This window comes from Castanea sativa, chromosome 3 (assembly GCF_040712315.1).
Source record: "Castanea sativa cultivar Marrone di Chiusa Pesio chromosome 3, ASM4071231v1".
In the NCBI taxonomy this organism is placed as follows: domain Eukaryota; kingdom Viridiplantae; phylum Streptophyta; class Magnoliopsida; order Fagales; family Fagaceae; genus Castanea; species Castanea sativa.
In genome coordinates this window covers 24,645,419-24,666,197 of record NC_134015.1, presented here as the reverse complement: position 1 = coordinate 24,666,197, position 20,779 = coordinate 24,645,419, and the positions used below count along the sequence as shown (strand labels likewise).

At 34.7% G+C, this 20,779-nt stretch overlaps 2 protein-coding genes and 2 non-coding genes across 5 annotated transcripts; 1 reads left to right on the top strand and 3 right to left on the bottom strand.

Annotated features, from left to right (window-relative positions):
- LOC142627507 (pectinesterase-like) lies at positions 1–4,519 on the top strand. Of its 2 annotated transcripts, none has more exons than XM_075801385.1 (2): positions 1–1,073; positions 3,706–4,519. In XM_075801385.1, exons 1-2 carry the CDS (start codon positions 740–742, stop codon positions 4,398–4,400), a joined length of 1,029 nt encoding a protein of 342 aa, XP_075657500.1. In that variant the 5' UTR covers positions 1–739; the 3' UTR covers positions 4,401–4,519. The 2 variants fall into 2 exon arrangements, with proteins under 2 accessions (XP_075657500.1, XP_075657501.1); XM_075801386.1 differs by having other exon boundaries at positions 46–1,073; positions 3,766–4,519.
- A 1,834-nt stretch (positions 4,520–6,353) lies between these two features.
- LOC142630089 (small nucleolar RNA snoR53Y) lies at positions 6,354–6,439 on the bottom strand. Its single transcript, XR_012843205.1, has one exon. It is a non-coding gene; the product is annotated as a small nucleolar RNA snoR53Y (small nucleolar RNA).
- A 122-nt stretch (positions 6,440–6,561) lies between these two features.
- LOC142630075 (small nucleolar RNA snoR69Y) lies at positions 6,562–6,656 on the bottom strand. The gene has a single exon (XR_012843192.1). It is a non-coding gene; the product is annotated as a small nucleolar RNA snoR69Y (small nucleolar RNA).
- Positions 6,657–18,125: 11,469 nt separating this feature from the next.
- LOC142628735 (uncharacterized) lies at positions 18,126–19,560 on the bottom strand. Its single transcript, XM_075802778.1, has 3 exons — positions 19,215–19,560; positions 18,477–19,132; positions 18,126–18,356 (listed from the first exon to the last, which is right to left on the bottom strand). Exons 1-3 carry the CDS (start codon positions 19,558–19,560, stop codon positions 18,126–18,128), a joined length of 1,233 nt encoding a protein of 410 aa, XP_075658893.1.
- Between the last annotated feature and the right edge of the window lie 1,219 nt (positions 19,561–20,779).

The following is a 20,779-nucleotide window of genomic DNA, read 5'->3' as shown; positions in this document are numbered from 1 at the left end:
CTTTTCTTTTTTTCCTCTTTTTTTCTCATCCATCCATTTCTTCACAAGTATCCACTGTCTTCATCTCCTTTATCTCCTTTCCTCCACACCTTTATCTTCATTCTTCTGCATTTCTCCATTTTCCTTTCACGCACACACATCTTTAAAGAACTCACTCTCTCAAATTTCTCATCCATCCTTTAACCTGCTAATTGAAAAGCATTAAGAGTTAATTTTTCTCAATTTCACCCAAGACCAACTCCTCTCTCACTTTGTAGCCCCAAAACCAAATTGGAATTGAAGCTACATGGATGCATCAAAGCTACTCCCGTCATCTTGACCCAACAGTGTTAGAAAATTCAAATCTGATGTTAAGTGAGATCAGTGATAGTCTGATGAAGTTCCTTGTCCATACCCAGAAGTTGCTATGATTTTCTCTATATGCCTTTTCTGTGTGTATTTTGTGGTTATAGAGTAGGGATAAATTTGGGAGTTCATAATAAGGCTGAGGGTTAGAGATAAAAAACACGCTTTTTAAATTTTGGTGTCAAGGGCCTTTTGGTCCAGTTGCAAAATGATTTGACTTTCACCATTTAAACTGACACACGCTTAATACATATCCAACCTTTTCCATATTCCTAAAAAAAGCATGAATATTTTATTTGAATTTTTATCACATTAACTGGTGCTGCACCCGTTAACAGTACCCATAAATAATAGTCTCTTTCATATGATAATCTTATAATTGCTATTCAAGATCATGGCATTTAAGAGTTATACTTTAAGAGTCTTAATCTTTTCTTGCACAGTCTTTTCGTTCTTCGGTTTGCTTCTATCTTACACTCCAAATGTGACAGTTGCCATTGATGGTAGTGGTGACTATCAAACTATTACTGCGGCTGTGAAGAATATACGGATGAATAGAAAACATGAGTATGTTATTTTCATCAAGAAAGGAACTTACAATGAATCAATTTATATTGGAATGAATATGTCCAACTTAGTGTTCATTGGAGATGGCAAGGAGAAGACAATGATTGCATTTTCTAAGAGTTATGCTTCTGGATTTGAAACACAAGATTCAGCTACGCTGGGTAATTAAAGTTCTCCTTTTTATTTTTTTCTTTTTCAAAATTTGATTGCAAATCTCACTTGGACCTTGCATCGGTAGCACTTTTTATTTATTTATTTATTTATTTTTTTTAAGTATTATTGCATTAAGCATATTTTTAAACATGTAATTTGCTTCCCCACTAGATCATTCACCTCTTCAAAAGCCCAAGCTCTGAAACTTGGAAATTAGCCACTATTTTGTTGCAATTTGTATGAGTTTTCCTTGATGCCATCTCTTGATGTTTTAGGATGTGCATGTAAGGCTTAACCAAATTGTTAGGATAGTACTTGTAGATTATTTTTATTTGTCACCTTTTACGCCTCATTGCTAGTCAATTCATTAAGATCGAACAAAACATATAAGAGCTGTTCGATCTCTAGCTTCTTAAACATATAGTAGATTATTATTTTTATTTTTTATTTTTAAGTAACTTATTTGCTGAAGAGATTAAATTCTGTAAGGATGTGGTGTAAAATCTACATTTCATCCCTCTAATCCCAACATATCACATTATCTTATCACATATTTAAGAATAAGTACACCCAATCAATTTTAATACCCATATATAAATCTAATCAAATTGAAAGTTTATTAAGATATTATTAGGTGTGGTAGGATATTTTGAATTTTATATAAAATGCTAATGTGACAATCTTTTATTGGATGGTATAAAATATGAGTTTTACACCCCATTTTTATCAAATTCAGACTTATTTGTTAAAATGTGAGATAAAAAGTGGTTTTAAGTATATAAGTTAGCTTATATAAAAAAAAAAATTATTTGCTTAGTTGTTAAAACTAGTTGGAAAGTGTGCAACGCATAAGAAAATATAATCTAATTTTTTTTTTGTTGTTTAAATACAAAATTTGATAATTATTATAGTTATTAATAAATATTTATTATTACTGTTTTGAATAGGAAGGTATATAGTCTAGTATTATACTTACTATGGTGTTGTCTGTATATGGAAGCATATATTATATCATTTAAAGAAAATATAATGTTTGAGGATTCAAATAGAAGATATAAATTGTGTTTCTCAAAAAAAAAAAAAGAAGATATAAATATAAACTAAAATTTATATTTAGTTAAAAAATTATATATTAAAATAATAATGTTTAAAATTGTAAAGCCTCACAAGCTCGTATGACACAATGTTATGAAGCCAACCAAGAGTCATTAATAAGTATTTATTATTATTATTATTATATATCTATATGAAACTATATATTTGACCATTTCAAGAACATATGATGTGACAATAGTCTAATGGAATGTTTAAATAAATAATAGAATTTAAATTCAATTAAAAAATATATAGTACCAAATGTGCATGTTTGTGTATATATATATATATATATATATATATAATATGTTTATCAATAAATTGAAAATAAAATGTTATATTTAAAGCTCATGAGACACATATTAAAAGGTCTACCAAAAGTCAAACATTCTCAATTTTATATATATTTCAATAAGCCATGTAATGCATGGGAAATTTCATTAAATCTCTCTCTCTCTCTCTCTCTCTCTCTCTCTCTCTCTCATTTTGTTTATAAATTTCAAATTTGATAGTTATGATAATAATTAATAGGTGTTTATTATGATTTTTTTTTATATGGAACCATTAAATATATAATTATGGTAATTATTAATAGATATTTATTATGGTAGTGTTTGCATATGGAACTATCTATTTTATATTTTTTAAAAGAGAAGTTAACAACATTTTTACAATATTTTCACAACAAATTACAGGTGGTTAGTTGTTATTGGTTCAAATTTGAATTTAGCATTGAGATTACCTTTTTAACTCAACAATAACAACCGGTAACAATTTGCTACTTAGAATTTGTTGTGAAAATGTTGTGGACATATCATTTCTCTTTTTTAAAATGATGTGTACATATTCACATTGACGGTTTAAATATGTAATTGATTTTTTTTTTATCTCAATTAATTAAAAATATTGATTTTTTTTTTATACAAGATAGAATTCTACTCTAGCCTAATCTAAGTATATATGTATGTGAAACTCCCTCCTGGAGACTTGAACCCTAACTCTACTCTAGCCTAATTTTTTTTGACTCTTACCCCTCACACCCCACAAGTACTTATACTTGTGGGGTGACCATCGCACCAAGGGGATGTGGTGATATTAAAAATATTGACTTTAAAATTGTAAGGTTTCAAAATAAAGAAGTGTGAACATGTAATTTTCCTAAATATAAAGATGATACCGCCCACAGGATGGCTGCGGATGGTCATGTCATTTTCCTAAATATCAAATGAAGAAAAGTTGCTTGATTTGTGAAACAAGGTTGACTAGGCAGACCATCAATTTTAACCTTTACATTTAATGTATAATCATGGTATAATTTTTTGGGTTTTACTAATGTATGTCTTGGGCATATGTTAGTAAATTAATTTTGAAAAATTTTTATGAAAAAATGAAAAAAAGTAATTAATTGATTTGATCATTTGTTTTATTTTTCATGAAAAATTTCCTAAAATAGATTAGTCGGACCTTTATTTTTATTTATTTATATAGGTTCATGTTAATTAATTTTTCTTTCAAGGCTCATTTTCCTTGTGGTTCTTTGTTTAGATATTAGTGCCAATGATGTACTCATCAAAGGCATATCTATTGTGAATTCGGCTGGATCAGAAGGTGGCCAAGCTGTGGCTTTGAGGACTGCAGGGGATAACATAGCGGTCTACCAATGCTCTATCAAAGGATATCAAGACACTTTACTTACTGCATATGGGCAACAATTTTTTAGAGAGAGTGAGATATATGGTACAGTGGATTTCATTTTTGGAGATGCCAATGTTGTTTTTCAAAATTGCATGATTTATGTGAGGAAACCAATCAATGGCCAAGTTAATGTAATAACAGCCCAAGGTCGAGGGGAGCCAAAGAAGACTGGAACAGTGCTACACAACTGTTCTATTATTGCAGACAAGGAATTGGAGCCCTATACAATGGAGGTCAAGACATTCTTAGGAAGGCCTTGGATGGACTATTCTCAAACAATAGTCATGGAGTGCTTTCTTGGTGACCTCATTGACCCCGAAGGATGGCTAAAGTTCAATAATGATGTTGCCTTGTCTACATTGCATTATGTGGAATATGGGAACCGAGGCCCTAGGGCAGATACCAAAGGTAGGATTACATGGCCTGGTCACAACATTGTCAACAACCCTAATGATGTCCAAGAATACACTGTAAATAGGTTCATAAATGGAACTAATTGGCTCCCACGTATGGGGGTTCCATTTGAGCCTCGTTTTATAAATTAGTGCTTTCTGAAGTAATAGGTAGTTTGAAATCAAAGCAAATAATAGAATTTTGTATGCTGGAATAGTCTTTAATTTTAAGTAATTCAATAAATGGGAGTAGGGAATTGGAACCTTGAAAATCTTTGTTGAGAATACAAGAAAACGCTAATTGAGCTATACAGCTAGAATTTACATTATATACTCCCCATAAATAAAATTTGTGCAAACATCTCTTTAATTTGCCTGTCTTTTTTTTATTCAACTCAAAATTTCAACATTTTAGACTTAAGGATAATGTCTTGGAATCCTCATTATCTAATAAATTGGCCAAGGTTTGCTTCAGGCAAAGGTTGGCTCAAATGGAGTATAGATGATGACCTTGGGCTTATACTAGGGAGGAGACACACATGAGTTTGCAAATGGCATAAGAATATAGTAGGAGTGGCATAAAGCTTAAAGATTACAAGTTTTGAGACCTCTGCATTGCTTAATAATAGTGAACATGCATATCTTTGTCTTGTAGCTCACAACATAAGATTTTTTTTTTGTTATCTAAAGAACATGTATAGGTTTAAAATTTCAAAATTATAATATATCTAATAGAAACTAAAAAACTATTATAGTGAAATAGATATTTATATATTAAATAACTATCTTAACTTGGTGTGTAATCAAAATTTTTATACAAATGAGACTAATTTTTAATGACATAATTATTAAAATTCTTAAAATTAATATTTTTTTTGATTCATCTAAATCTCTATATACTTTAAAAATCAAATAATTTATACCTTTGATTTTTGATATAAATAAAATCTAAAATTGATCACTACTTTTGTTCCACGTCAAGCACGTACGTGCTGCTCTAACTTGTACTCTATAAAAGCTTGTCTTAGAATATTCCTGTTGTTTGATTCCATAGCATGTTATGGCTTTAAGAACATGGGCTAATTTTCCTTTCAATTCCTGTAGTGGGCCAAACTTTCTTTTCAAAAGATGTCAACATTATAAGAAAGGTTATAATGCACTAGCAAATAGTCTTAGGCCTAATAAGCTAACAAGCCCATATCCTCATCCAGAAAAGCAAAACTATTAAATGATATTGCAGTTATATACAAAAATAAATTTGATACTCTCAACCAAAAAAATAAATTTGATACTTTATTTTTTTTTTCTAAGAAAATAAAAATTACTTTTTTTTTTACAAAACAGAAATTCAGCACTAAAATAATAAGTGTATATTAATATAAGTGTTCGTGTGTGTGAAAAGTTACTAAACAATATAACAGAAGAGCCAAACTTGTAAACCAAACAAAGTGGCATACAAGTATTAGATTTCTGTCTTATTAATGTCGGGGGAAGATATTCTGCTTTCTGAGTAAAGGGAAATCTGTCATTGAGCAACGGAAACCACTTCACCCACTCCCCCAATGGATACTTTATGGGTTCCTCTGATTTATTTATTCAACGAGGTATCAAGCATCATGCCATGTTTCAAAATGTAAATCTAGTCCACTCAGATTTCAGAATCAACTTGTTTCCTCTAGTTTTACTGCATTGTTTCATAGTTTCACACATTTGACTGATGGAAGCCACAATGGGAGCTTGGAATACCCAAATCTGATTTGGTTCAACCAAGCTGTTTCCTCTAGTTCCACACATTGTTTCATAGTTTTACCCAAATCTGATTTAGAACTAATCGAATTGGTTAAAAGGACAATGGGTTCAAAATCCTTAATGTTCAGCATTCATCTGAACACAATAACCAAACTTAGATTAATATATAAACTGATAGAATTTAACAAAGTGTTTTAAAATTTATCAAAAACCAAAGCAAAAGAGAAGAAGCATTACTTACATATATTTTTCATAAAATAATTAATACAAGTACTTTTTCACTAAAAATACATACTAGCAGAATACGCAAATTCAAAAGAAACTTCCAGACAGAAACCAACAAAACAGAATTGAAATAATTCCCTCAGTTAAATGAATAGAGAAAGGATCAATCACAGAATTATCAGCATTAGCATGGTTCATACAGAAACATCATAGGGAACAATTCAGGGTATCAAAAAATCACAAAGTGGAAACTCAAATAAAAACACAAACCTCCCTATATAAATATAAAATCCCACAAAATAGATTAAAATTAAGAAAATTAAAGAAGAAGAAGAAAACATATAAGGGTCAGATAAAATGTGGATAAAGACTATTCCTAGACCTACAAAAGGTCTCATAATGAGCTGGGATTGCACATTTATCATCATCCCCAAAAACAACAAGAAGGCAAAAATCAAAAAGACCCACCTCCAAAATTTCATTGCAACAATCTAAAAGTACCTATATTTACACAAATATTTAATAACAAAAAAATAGACAAAGAGAAAAATTGATAAAATTTACAGAGGATTTGCATCAGAGAAAGATAGAGACAGAGAGTATTGTATTGTGGAGATGAAAGGATAGGAGAGTTGTTAGGATTATAAAAGCGGATGACAGTGTGGGGCGAGGCGAGGCGAGGCGGCTAGGGTTTAGGGTTGTATTTTTTTTCTTATTTACGATTATGACCCTGGGCTTAGGATTAAATTATAAGATAATGTGGGCCGAGTTTTTAACAAAGTGTAGCCTTACGTTTCTTTACCACCACCAGCCCAGCCCTGGCCCCAAAGTAATGTTGGTCCCCTCACCAAGACTTTTTTATTTTATTGAATCAGTAATATTTAAAACCTATTGGGCTATAACACGTTTGTTCCATGGTAATTATTTTTCGCTATTAGGTATTAGGTTATGATATTAATTAATTTTTAATGTAGATGAAATTGAATTCCATTTAACAATAATAGACTTAATCAACCAATTGAGCTAAGTACAATCCATTTTCTATTGAGGCCTCATGATCAAGGTGAGAAGCTATTTTCTCATCCCTTTTAGTTATTCATAGACTTATAGTTTGAATTATTACTTTTATTTAATTAAAATTTAGAATATATTTTGATTTTAGAGGGAACATGCTAATTAATCTCGAATTTTGTGATTAACCTCTAATGCAGTGATGATATTGTATGGGAGGTATTGCGGGAAAACATCTAGATGTCAAAATTATGATAGAAAGCTACCATAAAAAATAATTAATAAATATATGATAAAAAGCTTAATATCCCTCATTTTTATTACTTTATAATATGAAAAGAAAAAACATTAAACAAAAATGGGCTTGGGCTTGAGCTTGAGCTTGAGTAGTTTCTATGTATATATATATCTATCTATATCTATACAAAAGAGTCAATTGATATAGCACTACAGTACTTTAGTTTGTTCAATTCCCACTTTCTCTATTGTTACACATTTAGAGGTATCTCATTGAAGGAAAAATCTTTCATGCACTAAGTGCATGAGATCTGCCTCTTACAGGCAGGTGAGTCCCACACGTATAAGGCTCATCTACTTATGAGAGGTTGGTCTTATGCGTCTAGCACATGAAATACTATCCCTTCATTGATTGATTTATGGCTCATAGACTCACACCTACACTTGACTTCTTCTATTTTTTATTTTTTTTACGGTACTTGCGCTACAGTACTTGCGTTGAACTTGGTTGTATAATAATTATAAAATATTAACACAACAAATTATTACAATATTTTTATAATTGTTGATGTGTTAAATCCTTATATCTTAAAATAAAATAATAAAATATTATACTGGAACTAATATTAACTAAAAATGAAGGTATTGTGAAAAAACAAAGTGTTACATCCACAACATTTTCATAACAAATTTTAGGTGGTAAATTGTTATTCTAATTTAAACTTACCAATAAAACTATTTTTTTTCCCTCCAATAACAACACGTAACAACCTATTACTTATGATTTGTAATAAAAATATTGTGAATATAGTATTTCTCTTGTGAAAATTTTAAGATATCTTGTTGCTGTCACAATATTTTCACAACTGTTGAGGTGTCAATTCTTTACAAGTCAAAGTAAAATATAACAAAGTTATAAAGGTATTATTAAAAAATATTGTGTCATTCTTTGTGTTTCAAATTTTTTTTTATTAGTCAATTATTGTTGTGTCAAAATTCATTGTTTCATATACAGTTTTCTTGGGTTGAATATTTGTATTTTGTTTTGTATTTTTTTAATACACCATTTTAAGTAAAACACAGTTTTTGGTTTAGCCAATTTGTTGAGCCAAAATTCATAGTTTTACGAACATTTTTCTTGAGTAGATTTTTTTAACACATTATTTAAGGTAAAAAACACAGTTTTACCAACAAAAAAAAAATATTATGGAAAAAAGTACTTTCCCCTTTTATGTTTGGGGCAGTTTCATCTTCCCAACTTTAGAATTGAATAATTTCCTCATTTATATTTTGTAAACAAGTATATAGTCCATGTTGTTATTCTCTTAGTTAAACCCTAACAAAATCTTGTGATTCCTAGAATATTTCATAGTGCAATATCTAAAATGCCTCACTAAATTTTAATGTCCCAAAAATTTTCTTTTTGTATTTTGTGTTTTATGTGTTAGTTATACTTAAAAAGTAAAAATAGTGATGTATGGTATTCAATTTGTTACCTAGAGAACAATAATTTATTAGTGGTTTAAATATTCTAGATTTATAATTTTATATAATAGAAACTTCAATGACATATGCCTTTTGTTATTTAGTTCTTTTTTTATTTGTTTTCTTTTTAAAAAGGTGTTCATTAAAAATTGAGTTATCTAAGCATTGTAATTAAGCTCATAAAATAAAATGATAAAGAAAAAAGTATGAACACCAAAATATTCATTGCAAATTATAGTAGGTATTTAATTTAATGAAGAGTTTCAATTGCAGCATATGTCATTATTTATTATGAAAATTTAAATATTGTCACAATGTTTTATCAACACTTAATTATTTATTGTTGGAAAATGACGACATTTGTTATCATTCTTTGTAGATTTTTTTTGCAAGTAAATACTGTCTTTAGTAAATAGGTTCTAAGAAATGAAAAAGTATTTTGTATCAAATAATACTACGTTGTCCATATCAAATAAACGAGAGACATGCGTGCAAAAATAACTACCTACTAACACATGTCTTTCAATTATTAGTGTTGGAAAAACATAGTTTGTATCACATACAAAATATACGCAGTGGAAAATTAACGGATTTACTTCATTTGTAATTGTTAACATGTACTATGTAAATTTCAGAATTCAAGAACAAGGGAAAGTACCTTGGTGCAGTAAAATTTAAAACCAAAGATTATAAGTACTCGGGAACACTTTTAATCTTCACTCCAATTCCACTTCTGCTCAAGAAGTGTGGTCTCTCAATCAGTTTACATGTATGTGTTCAAGGGAGAATAATAGAGTGGCGTACACTCATATACACACCATTTCATTCCTTAAAAACCTTATGAAATTTTGTATGTTTCTCTCATTGTATTTAACTGATTATCTAATTGGATTAGCCTTTTGGACCATTCCACTTGGGCTTTAATATGTGGCTTAGAGTGGGACCAAAAAGGAACAAATAAGACTCTAGCTCTAATTGGACTTGAGCTTTTTTGTCAACTCTTGACAAATTCAAAATTACCATTAATTATATTTAATACCACTATATAAATATAATTGCACTATAGGCCTTATTAATAAATTATATCCAAAGACATTATTATACATGCAACTCCTTCATAAAAATATTCGTAGTAATACAAAGTTATGAATGTTGACTACCACTTTGAAGATTACTACGTCTTAATCCTTGAGTACCCGGTTTAATCCTCTAAGTTAATCATCATATATTTATGAAATCCAATTTCATAAATATATACTTTAGTAAATTCTTAATAAAGTAGTTAGGCTTAACATTCTGAATAATTAAACCCACTAAACATATCTTAAGAGAATATTTTATATCTCCATTAAGAGATTATGAATTCCATTTTGAGAATATATATTCTATCAACATTAAATGTGGCTGTCCAACATATTGAGGTTTTGATCGTGACTTTAGATCTCACTCCTGATATATCAAAGCAATCTACACTTCATGATCAGGTTCATTGTTCTCTTAGGATTAATAGTTCATGTAAATAGAAATTATGAGATTTATTATTCATTTAACAGTCGTTGGTAGAATAATAAATTTCACAGCGGTCTAGTTCAATATATCTTAACTCTTAAAACATATCAACATATCAACTAGAAGTCTCCACTTCCATGATCAAGATAAATCATCTTAATTGATATGTTATAGTCTTCGCAGATAAAATGTCCAATTTCATCACCAATTACGAACTAAAATTCTGAGTTTACAAAGAACTTGTGATTTATATCTTCTGTGACCAAATCACATAAATCACATATTATGCATCTCATGGATTATATGATTGTAGACGACAAAATTCTTAGTTCGAAATAAATCAAACAAGTAAAATAGTTTCACAAATGCGAATTTGTATTGATGAATATGTGGTACAATTCCCTGTAATTACAAAAGAGTGATCATCTGATTCAATCTCCTTGAAAGATTTGTTAATTGGAATTGTGATAATGTGATTTTGATTTGAACACATGATATCCTTCAATTTGGCTGAGGAATGGATCGAAGATCTTTGAAACGAAATTACAACTAATCTCTGGCTATGAGCTTGTTAGAAATTCTTTGTTCTTCGTGTTTTTCGTGTGTTCTTCGTGTTTGAAGGTTTGTGGTGGAAGTTCTTCGGTGCTTTAGAGGCTTGATTCCGTAGAGCTTCGTTGATTTATGGTGTGTTGAGGTTCCTGGAGGCTTTTGAGCTTGATTCTAGTGACCTTTGAGACCTGGACGAGTAGTTTGAATGATTTTGCTTCGAATGTTGTCTGTATTCGAGGTTGAAGTTCTTGAAATTCTTGGAGGCTTCGGGGTTTAATTCCGGCAAAGCTTTTGGATTTCTGAACTCAAGATCTCTTTTCCTCCGTCTGGCCAAATGTCTTAGGAAGGCTTCTATTTATAGGAGTTTGGGGGTGGGTGAGCGACACGTGGCGGAGTCTGATTGGTGACACATGTCACAGCTTGATTGGTCTGCTTATGTCATCGCTTACACATGCTGGATTGCTTGTGTCATTGCTTACACGTGTAGGGCTTCTTGTGTCATTGCTTACGCATGCTGATGCGTTTCATGCCTTTATTTCAATGACACTTGGCAAATTTCTATTGGTTTTCTGAATAGTGATGGCAAAACCTAGCAGCAGTACATGGCGCTTTGTAATTGGTTGTATTTTGTGGACTTGGTAGTATGATGTGTCAGCTTGTGATAGGTCGGGAATTTCCTTCTCTACAAATGCCCCGTCAAGACTCGTTCATGCACACAATTTTGGAGTATGGTGAGTGAATGAGTCTTGAAAAAATGGATTTTTATACTTGACTCTTCTAGTGAAATAGCTGAAGGTGGTGGAGCTTTTAACAGGATGAAGTAATTTCAGAAGAGTAAACCCACCCATATGGAAGGCTTTGATGAGATCGAGAAGGGGTCTGCGAGTACTTGAATGTACTAACGTCACCGAGCTTTCTCAGTAGAGGTTAAGTCGAAGTAATTTCAAAAGAGTGTTTAATGGTACTTGGAGTGGGTTGGTGAGGCTGAAAGTTATTTGCAAGAAGTTAGATGTACTTACAAGATTGAAACATTTCGGTAGAGGTTAAGCTAAGGTAATTTCAGAAGAGTATTTTGGATTGTTGGTGGCGATCACAGGGTGTTGAAGATGGAGAAAAGGTGAGAATGTTGGCTGGGTACAGCATGCAGAGCTCTAGAGCTAGCCTCCTATTTTTAAGAACTTTTGGTGAAGTTATATCTGAAGGGTATACTTGGAATTACGAAGAGAACATATGGGAGTGTGGTTGAATGCGCATGTGTTATTGCAACACTCGGGTTAAGTTGAGGTAATTTTAGAAGAGTATTTTGGGTGTGTTGATGTTGATGGTGAAGAAGATAGAAATGAAAATGAAGTGAATGAGTGAAACATATGACACCATGGTACTGACCCTGCATGCTAAATAAGGTCCGACAGCAAGTCGTTGAATGCGCTTGTGTAACTGGACCATGCTAACGGACATTAAGTTGAAGTAATTTCAGAAGGGATTCTAGGTGTGCTGATGAAGTGAATGAGTGAAACACATGACACCATGGCACTGACCCTGCATGCTGAATGAGGTCTGACAGCAAGTCGTTGAATGCGCCTGTGTAACTGGACCATGCTGACGGACATTAAGTTGAAGTAATTTCAGAAGAATATTTTTTGAAATTTTTCAAGCTAATCTTAAGTTGGAGTAATTCCAAAAAGTGTGTTTTGAGGTACCCACAACGATTACCTTTGGGCTCCACGCTGGTGGAAACATGGAATGAGGCTTTGGCGACCATTTGCCGATACCAAAGGCTAATTTCTAATGAGCTGGTACCTTGGAGGTCATCGTAAGTGTTGGATGGGAGACAATTTGTAGGATACGCCAGCACTTTTTACCACCTTCACCTAATGCAACTTGTTGGGAAAGCACAACAAAGTGAAAGGTGGAGCTAACTTGTGATCCTGGTTTTGGAAACCAGCCAAGTTGCTGTTTGTTCTGAACCAGTACTTCTGATGGGAGACCAAACAGTTGGAGAGAGACTACGGAAGCCCTGATCTTAGGAACAGGTGTCTCTGCTGGACTTGGATTTCCTGGCCAACCAAGTCCAAGGAAGCTTGGAACCGCAATGTAGACCATGTTATGAGTAACTTTATGAACAAATGTGGTCATTAAGTAAGAAAACAAAATTTGTTTGAATCCTAAAACAACGATAATGTTGTGAGAAGGGTTTCTACTGAACCATGAGAGGGTTGATTTCAAACTGATTATGAAGCAATTTTGGTTGCTAGGTGTTGAGAATGATGAGGCTAAAGTGAGAAATGGCCGTGAGAAGGAGGATTTGAAAATTTGAAAGAAGCAAATCTTCATTTCATGATTCAATGTGTTTTTTTTTCTTGATGGGCTTTAATGAATCCGACCCTTCTATTTATAGCTAAGAGATGAAGAACGGTAGTTGGGTAGTTGAGAACGGTGAACGAGACTTTTTGGTGAGCATGGTGGACGAGAACAATAGGTGCCGAATGAGAATGGTAGGTTGGAGACTGGTAGGCACCGACGGAAATGGTAGGCTAAAGTAGTGACCCAATGTAATTTCAATTTTGAGACATACTTGCGAGAGTTCATCTGTTCTTTGAAAGGGGAGCCTTGATCAAGTCTGGAGAATAATCTTAAGGGAATCCAGACCAAATGGATGGATCTCAAATTATGATCTTGAGAGCTTAAATTTTGGACACCGCTAGTACTTCAAAAAAGTGGGTCAGATTGGTGGTTTCTAAGTCCAAAACAAATACGCATATTTCAAAATCAAAATCTTTGTGAAAACCTAATAGGACAAGCTTTGCTCGAACATCTTGATTTTCGGTCAAAGTTTACATCAAAGTCAATAGCTGTAAAATCACATTATTTGAGCAATTTTAGATTTTCAAATGAATAAATAGACCCCAAAATTGGAACGTGTATGAAAAATTGAGCAAGACAAGTCCATCTCAAAAATTTTGACTTTTGGTCAAGATTTATGCAAAAGTCAACTTTTTAGAAATTGGACTGTTGTGAAATTTTTAAGTCTTGGTTGAAGAAACAAATCCCAAAATTGGAAAGTACGTGAAAAATTGAGTGGGACAGGCCCGTTTTGAAAATTTTGACTTTTTGGTCAAAGTCAAAGTTCCAACTTGTCAAAGCATTTTTTTTTAGGTGGTTCGGATCTAGGTCAGGTTTCCAGTTCGGTCCGGGTCAAACCGGTTCATGTATGATGACGTCATCAGTGACGTCATACGCTGCACCTAGCGCGTGTGACACGTGTGAAGCGCGTGGGAGATGAGCCGGTGCGTGTAATGTGAGGGTGGCGCGTGGAAGCGCGTGTCAGTTGAGGAAACGTTCGTCGGAGATTCTGGTGGCGCGTGGCGGCGCGTGGCGGCGCGTGACTGTGATTTTGGGCTTGAAATTTTCAGGTTTTGTAGTTGTAAGGCTGTAGAAGACCCTTGTATGGTCAATTTTGTGAAATTGTGCACAGATTTGCACAGTTTTGAGGGACTAAACCGGTGGTCATTGCGAGCTTGTGGCGGCGCGTGGTGGCGCGTGGTTGCTTTTTTGACCTAAAAATTTCAGGTTTTGTAGATCGAAGGCCAATAGCTCTAATGGTGGCATCAGTTTTGTAAAATTGTTCTCATATTTGCGCAGATTTGAATGAGAAACCCGCGGGTCACTGAGAATTTGCGGCCATGTGTGGCAGCGCGTGGCTGGGTATCTGGGCCTGAAATTTTCAGGTTTGGTGGATCGAAGGCTGTAGAAGACTCTTGTGGGTTGATTTTTGTGTCATCTTGTCAGAGGATTTAGAAATTTGGAAGAGAAGCCAGCATGCATTTTTGGACTTCGTTGCTATCTTCTTGTTTGTTCGAAGTCCTCAGAGGATTTTTGTGGGTTGATTTTTGTAACATCTTGTCAGAGGATTTAGAAATTCAGAAGAGGAGACGGCGGGCATTGTTGGATTGGTTGCCATTTTAGTCTTCTCGGTTCTGACAGTGTTTGACATCTCGAGTTTTCAAGGTTGGTAACACAGTTAGTTTGAACAGTAAATAATGCTAGAGATACAAATAATTTTACAAACTGCTAATGTGGTGGGTAGTTGTTGGTATATAAAAAGTGATATTAATTGTAGGCTTAGATACAAACCAACAAAAGGTTGACCACATCAAAAAAATGTTGTAAAATAATTTGTGACGGTAGCATTACTCTTGAACAATATGTAGACTAGAACTTCATTGCAAGTCTAATGCAATAAATTCTTTCTGACAGCGTGATCTTCTTATGGGTACGAAGTGCAGTATTTTTTTTTTTTTTTGACTTTAAGTGCCTTTGAGTTGCAAAATCTGACTTCAAATAATATCTGTTTGGTGGCAGCATTTAATGGCTTGCCAACTTTTTTTCATTTTTCTTGTTTGTTATCTCAGAAGTTTTCTATATAAAGGCATGCTATTGCCTATATCACTGAGGCACATGCTCAACCTTTAGTTTTCTTCTCTTCCTTTCAATTTTTTTTATTTTTTTATTTTACGTGCTATGAGATCTTTTTTCCTGACAAATTTTTTGTTGCTTGTTTTTGTTTTGCAGCACTGTTTTCTTGATCTTTGGGTTTTGACATTAAACTTTACGTTGACGTTCTCATAGAAGTGTTTGCCTTCATTTGGTGGCTTTGTATTTCATTGATAGCATAGTTCTTGCACTGACATATGCTTTCATGTTGCTACATTCTTTTCTTGCATCAACAATCTTTTAGTGATATTCATCTTTGAAATGACGTTTCCATAAGGATATTCAGCTAGGCAATAATGCTATCACCAGTACTCGTCTTTGAAGTCGTACTAGCTTTGGTGTTGGCAATTTAAGCTGTATCAACACTTGTCTTTGCAACGCAGCCATATCAAGAATCTTTGCAACGTAGCCACATCAAGAGTCTTTACCATGAAGCCGCGCCAGCATTCGTCCTTGTATTGAAGCTGCATCCATATTTTTCTTTGCATCGAAATCAAGTCACCACTTATCTTTGCCATGAAGTTACCTCGACACTTTATTCGCATTGAAGCCATGCCGATATTTACTGTTGCCATGAAGCCACAACAACACTTCATTTGTACTGAGACCGTGCCAACATCCATCTTTGTCGTGCCAACATTCATTTTAGCCATGAAGTCATGCCAACAGTTCATTTGCATTGAAGTCGTGCCGACATCCATCTTTGTCATGCAGTCACGTTAACACTTCATTCGCATCGAAGCTGTGCCAACATTCATTTTTACCATGAAGTTACGTCAACATTTCATTCACATCGAAGCTGTGCCGACATTCATTTTTGCCCTGAAGCTACGTCAATACTTCATTCGCATCGAAGCCATGCCAACATTCATCTTTGCCATGAAGCTACGTCAACACTTCATTTGCACAGAAGCCATGCCAACATTCATCTTTGCCATGAAGCTACGTCAACACTTCATTTGCATCAAAGTTGCACTAATATTGGCCTTTATAATGAAGTTTGAAGTTTCAAGAAGCTCCTATTAAGACTTTGAGGATGCAAAGAGATGCCAATAAAACCTTGAAGATGTGAGAAGAATGCCGCCATGATTTTGACATTGCACGAACATGCCCTTTAGAGGAGAGATGATGCAATACCAACTTCAGATGTTGGAGGAAGGTGACGTTGTCTAGATTTCAGAGACATGATGTGAAACAACACCACTCAGAAGGGAGATGATGTAGCTTAGACTTGTAAGGTACAAGAAGATGCCCCCCGGAGATAAGTGATGCAAAGCATACTTCATACACGTTGGAGAATGTCCATAGAAGATGAGGAATGCCATACAGAAGTCTTCATTTTCTACTACAACGATCTTTGAAAAACTCCTCAAGCTAGACTGGCAATCCTTTTTTTTTTCTTTTATGTGATTGAACTTTGTGAAAAGTACTAAGTTGCCTACGTACCCCGGAAAGGGATTGAGTCATTTCGTAGTTCAACCAAAATTTTTTTGATGATTTTTTTTTTTTTTGGTTTTGATGAATTTCTTTTTGTTTTTGTTTTTTTTTTAAACTTTTTTTTTAGTGAGTGACTGAACTTAGCAAAAGATACTAAGTTGCCTACGTACCCTCGAGAGGGATCAAGTCATTACGTAGTTCAATATATATATATATATATATATTTTGTTAATTAATTTTTTTTATATGATTTTTGTTGTTGTTGTTGTTTCTTTTTACAAAAAAGGGAGGGCTCATGTGTGTAATCCTCGCCCTACACCCCATGGCATTTCATGGGTACCAATTGCGCAATAGTGGGTATCACCTCTAATCGAACCCGAGACCTTGGTCTCAAGGGTGACATGGGCATCCAGCCACTACGCCATACTCGCAAATGGTGACATAGAGTGGGATTAATTTCTCCTTATTTGTATACTTTCAAAGGTAATGGAAAGACATCATGTACCTTTGTAGTGCTGTAGTAGGCAGTTTAAAATCTTACTGAGGAGCAGTTCTCGATTTTCAAGCATAGAAGCGTTTGAGGAACTTTCCATTGATGGGGCTGATCCTTACACCCTCTTGATCAATCAACTTCTAAGCTCCATTAGTGTAGACTTCTTGCATAACATAAGGTCCATCCTATTTTGAGGTGAACTTACTGCCTGTACGATGAGTCATGATGATAGGTCTTCGAATGGCGAGGACTAAGACACCAACTTGGAATGATCGTGGTTTAACTCTTTTATTGAATGCGCTTGACAAACGAGCTTGATAGCACTCAAGGCGTTGTTGGGCCTCGAGCCTTTTCTCATCCAGTGCCTCTAGCTCTTGTAACCTAAGCTTGACATTTTCCTCTTTAGTTAACCCTTCTTGAATGGCGATCCGTAGTGATGGGATCTGGCGTTCTAAGGGAAGGACAGCTTCTACTCCATAAACGAGAGAATATGGGGTCGCTTGAGTAGGCGTTCGAAATGTTGTTCGATATGCCCATAATGCTTCTCCAATTTTTTCATGCCAGTCTCGCTTAGTTTTGGATACCACTTTCTTTAACAAACTGCCAAGAGTTTTGTTAAAGGCTTTGGCTAATCCATTCGTTGGGGCATTGTATATAGAAGAATTGTACTGTTTGAATGCAAATTTCTTTCACAGCTCCGTCATCAACCTATTCTGAAATAGTTTGCCATTATCGGTTATGATATACCGAAGGACACCATACCGATAGATCAAGTGAGTTCGGATAAAATTGACCACCGTTTCTTTCTTCACTTCCTTAAGAGGCACAGCTTCTGCCCATTTTGAGAAGTAATCAATTGCAGCCAAGATGTACAAATGGCCACCAGATGATTTTGGTAATGGTCCTATTGCGTCAAGCCCCTATGCATCAAAAGGCTAAGAAGCTACAGTTGGGTGTAGAGGTTCTGGTGGCTGATGGATGAAGTTTGCATGATATTGACAAGCTTCGCACTTCTTAGCATACTCCATGGAATCTTGCACCATCGTAGGCCAATAGTAACCCATTCGCTTGATCTTGTAGTGTAACTTAGGACCTGATTGGTGTGCACCACATATTCTAGAATAAGCCTCCTCTAAGGCTTGTTTAGCCTTTTCCTCTCCTAAGCAATGGAGAAACAAACCATCAAATGAACGGCGGAAGGGAGTTTCTTTATAGTAAATGAATCGAGCAGCCTTTTGCCGAACTTCAGTCTTGTGGCGTACATCATCTGGGAGTCTTCCATGTTGAAGGTATTCAATGGTCGTTTGTCGCCAATCTTCCTTTTCGACAAGGCATACAGAAATGACGTTGGCTTGCTCCTCTTCTTCCTCTTCTTCAACCACGAAAGGCACCACCCACCTTTGGGAAATAACAATTTTGGCTGTCTCTTCTTGGGATAATGCTAAGGCAGTAGCCAAATTGGCTAAAGCATCAGCCTGTCTATTCTCCTTCCTTGGTATATGCTCCAATGTGATTGTCTCAAAATTTGAGAGCAACTTCTTTGCATATTTGCAATAAGGGACAATGTCTTCTTTCTTGACATCATACTGCTCCAAGATTTGGTTGATAATTAATTTGGAATCCCCAAAGATCTCGAGTTGCGATATGCCGATCTCAATGGCCATTTGTAGACCAATGATCAATGCTTGATATTCGGCTACATTGTTAGAGCAAAGTTCGCTTAATGAGAACAAATAGAGAAGTATTTGTCGTTGTGGAGAAACAAACACTACACCTGCCCCCCACTCCTTCTTGACGTGCAGCCCTATCGAAAAACATCATCCATGGTGGCATTACTTCAATGTAAAACACGTCTTTGTCCAAGAAATCATCAGAGAACTCCCAATCAGATGGAACTGGGTGATCAGCTAAGAAATTTGCCAATACTTGTCCTTTGATAGCTTTTTGCGGAACATATGCAAGGTCGTATTGTTGCAGCAAGACTGCCCATCGAGCTATGCGACCCGAAACCATTGGCTTGGAGAGGACATATTTAATTGGGTCCACCTTTGCTATCAAACGGACCGTATGTGCTTGCATGTAGTGCTCCAGTTTGTCTATGGCAAAGAAAAGAGCGAGGCACATCTTTTCAATAGGAGAATAATTTAATTCAGCTCCATTGAGAGTTCGACTTAAATAATAAATGGCTTTTTCTTTCCCTTCTTTATTTTCTTGTGCCATAAGAGCACTTAGAGACCTTTCTTGTGCCGTGATGTACAGCACTAAAGGCTTTCCAGGGATAGGAGCACCTAAAACTGGAGGATTAAGCAAGTATCTTTTGATGCGCGCAAAAGCATTGCTACAAGCCTCATCCCATTTAAAGTGTGCATCCTTCTTCATCAATCTATTGAAAGGTTGACATCAACCTGCCAAGTTTGAAATAAATCGTCGTATGTAAGCTAGTTTTCCTTGCAAGCCTTTAAGTTCTCGCAGGTTCTTGGGCTCTGGCATTTTTTGGATAGCTTCAATTTTGGACTGGTCAATTTCAATACCACGATGCCTCACAATGAAACCAAGAAATTTCCCGGATGTTACGCCGAAAGCGCATTTGCGAGGGTTCATTTTAAGCTGATTCTTTCTTAAGCAGTTGAACACAGATCGCAAATCTACTAGATGGTCTTCCCTCCTTTTTGTTTTAACCACCAGATCATCGACATAACACTCCACGTACTTATGAAGTACATTATCAAAGATCTTTTGCATGGCTCGTTGATAAGTAGCACCAGTGTTCTTTAATCCAAAAGGCATTACTTTGTAACAGTAAATGCCTTTAGGGGTACGAAAAGCTGTGAACTCTTCATCCTTAGGATTCATTCGAATTTGGTTATAACCAGAAGAGCCATCCATGAAAGATAAGGCTTCATGACCAGTAGTGGCGTCAACCATGATCTCAGTGATAGGTAACAGAAAATCATCCTTGGGGCATGCATTGTTCAGATCACTGAAGTCAACGCACACCCGGATTTTCCCATTCTTCTTTTTGACAGGGATGATATTGGTGATTCACTCCGGATATTGTACTTCACGAATGAAGCCTGCCTCAATCAGCTTATTGACCTTAGTTTTTATTTGATGGATAAGCTCCGACCAAAAGCGTCTTCGAGCTTGTTTTACTGGGCGCACGCCCTTCTTTACTGCCAAATGGTGTAAAGCAATACTTGGATTGAGCCCAAACATTTCTTTATAAGTCCAAGCAAACACATCTTTATACTTTACTAGGAGCTAGAGGTATCCTTTTTCTTCTTCAAGAGTGAGAAGGGCATTGATGAAAATTGGTCGAGGTTCTTCAGTAGTTCCTAAATTG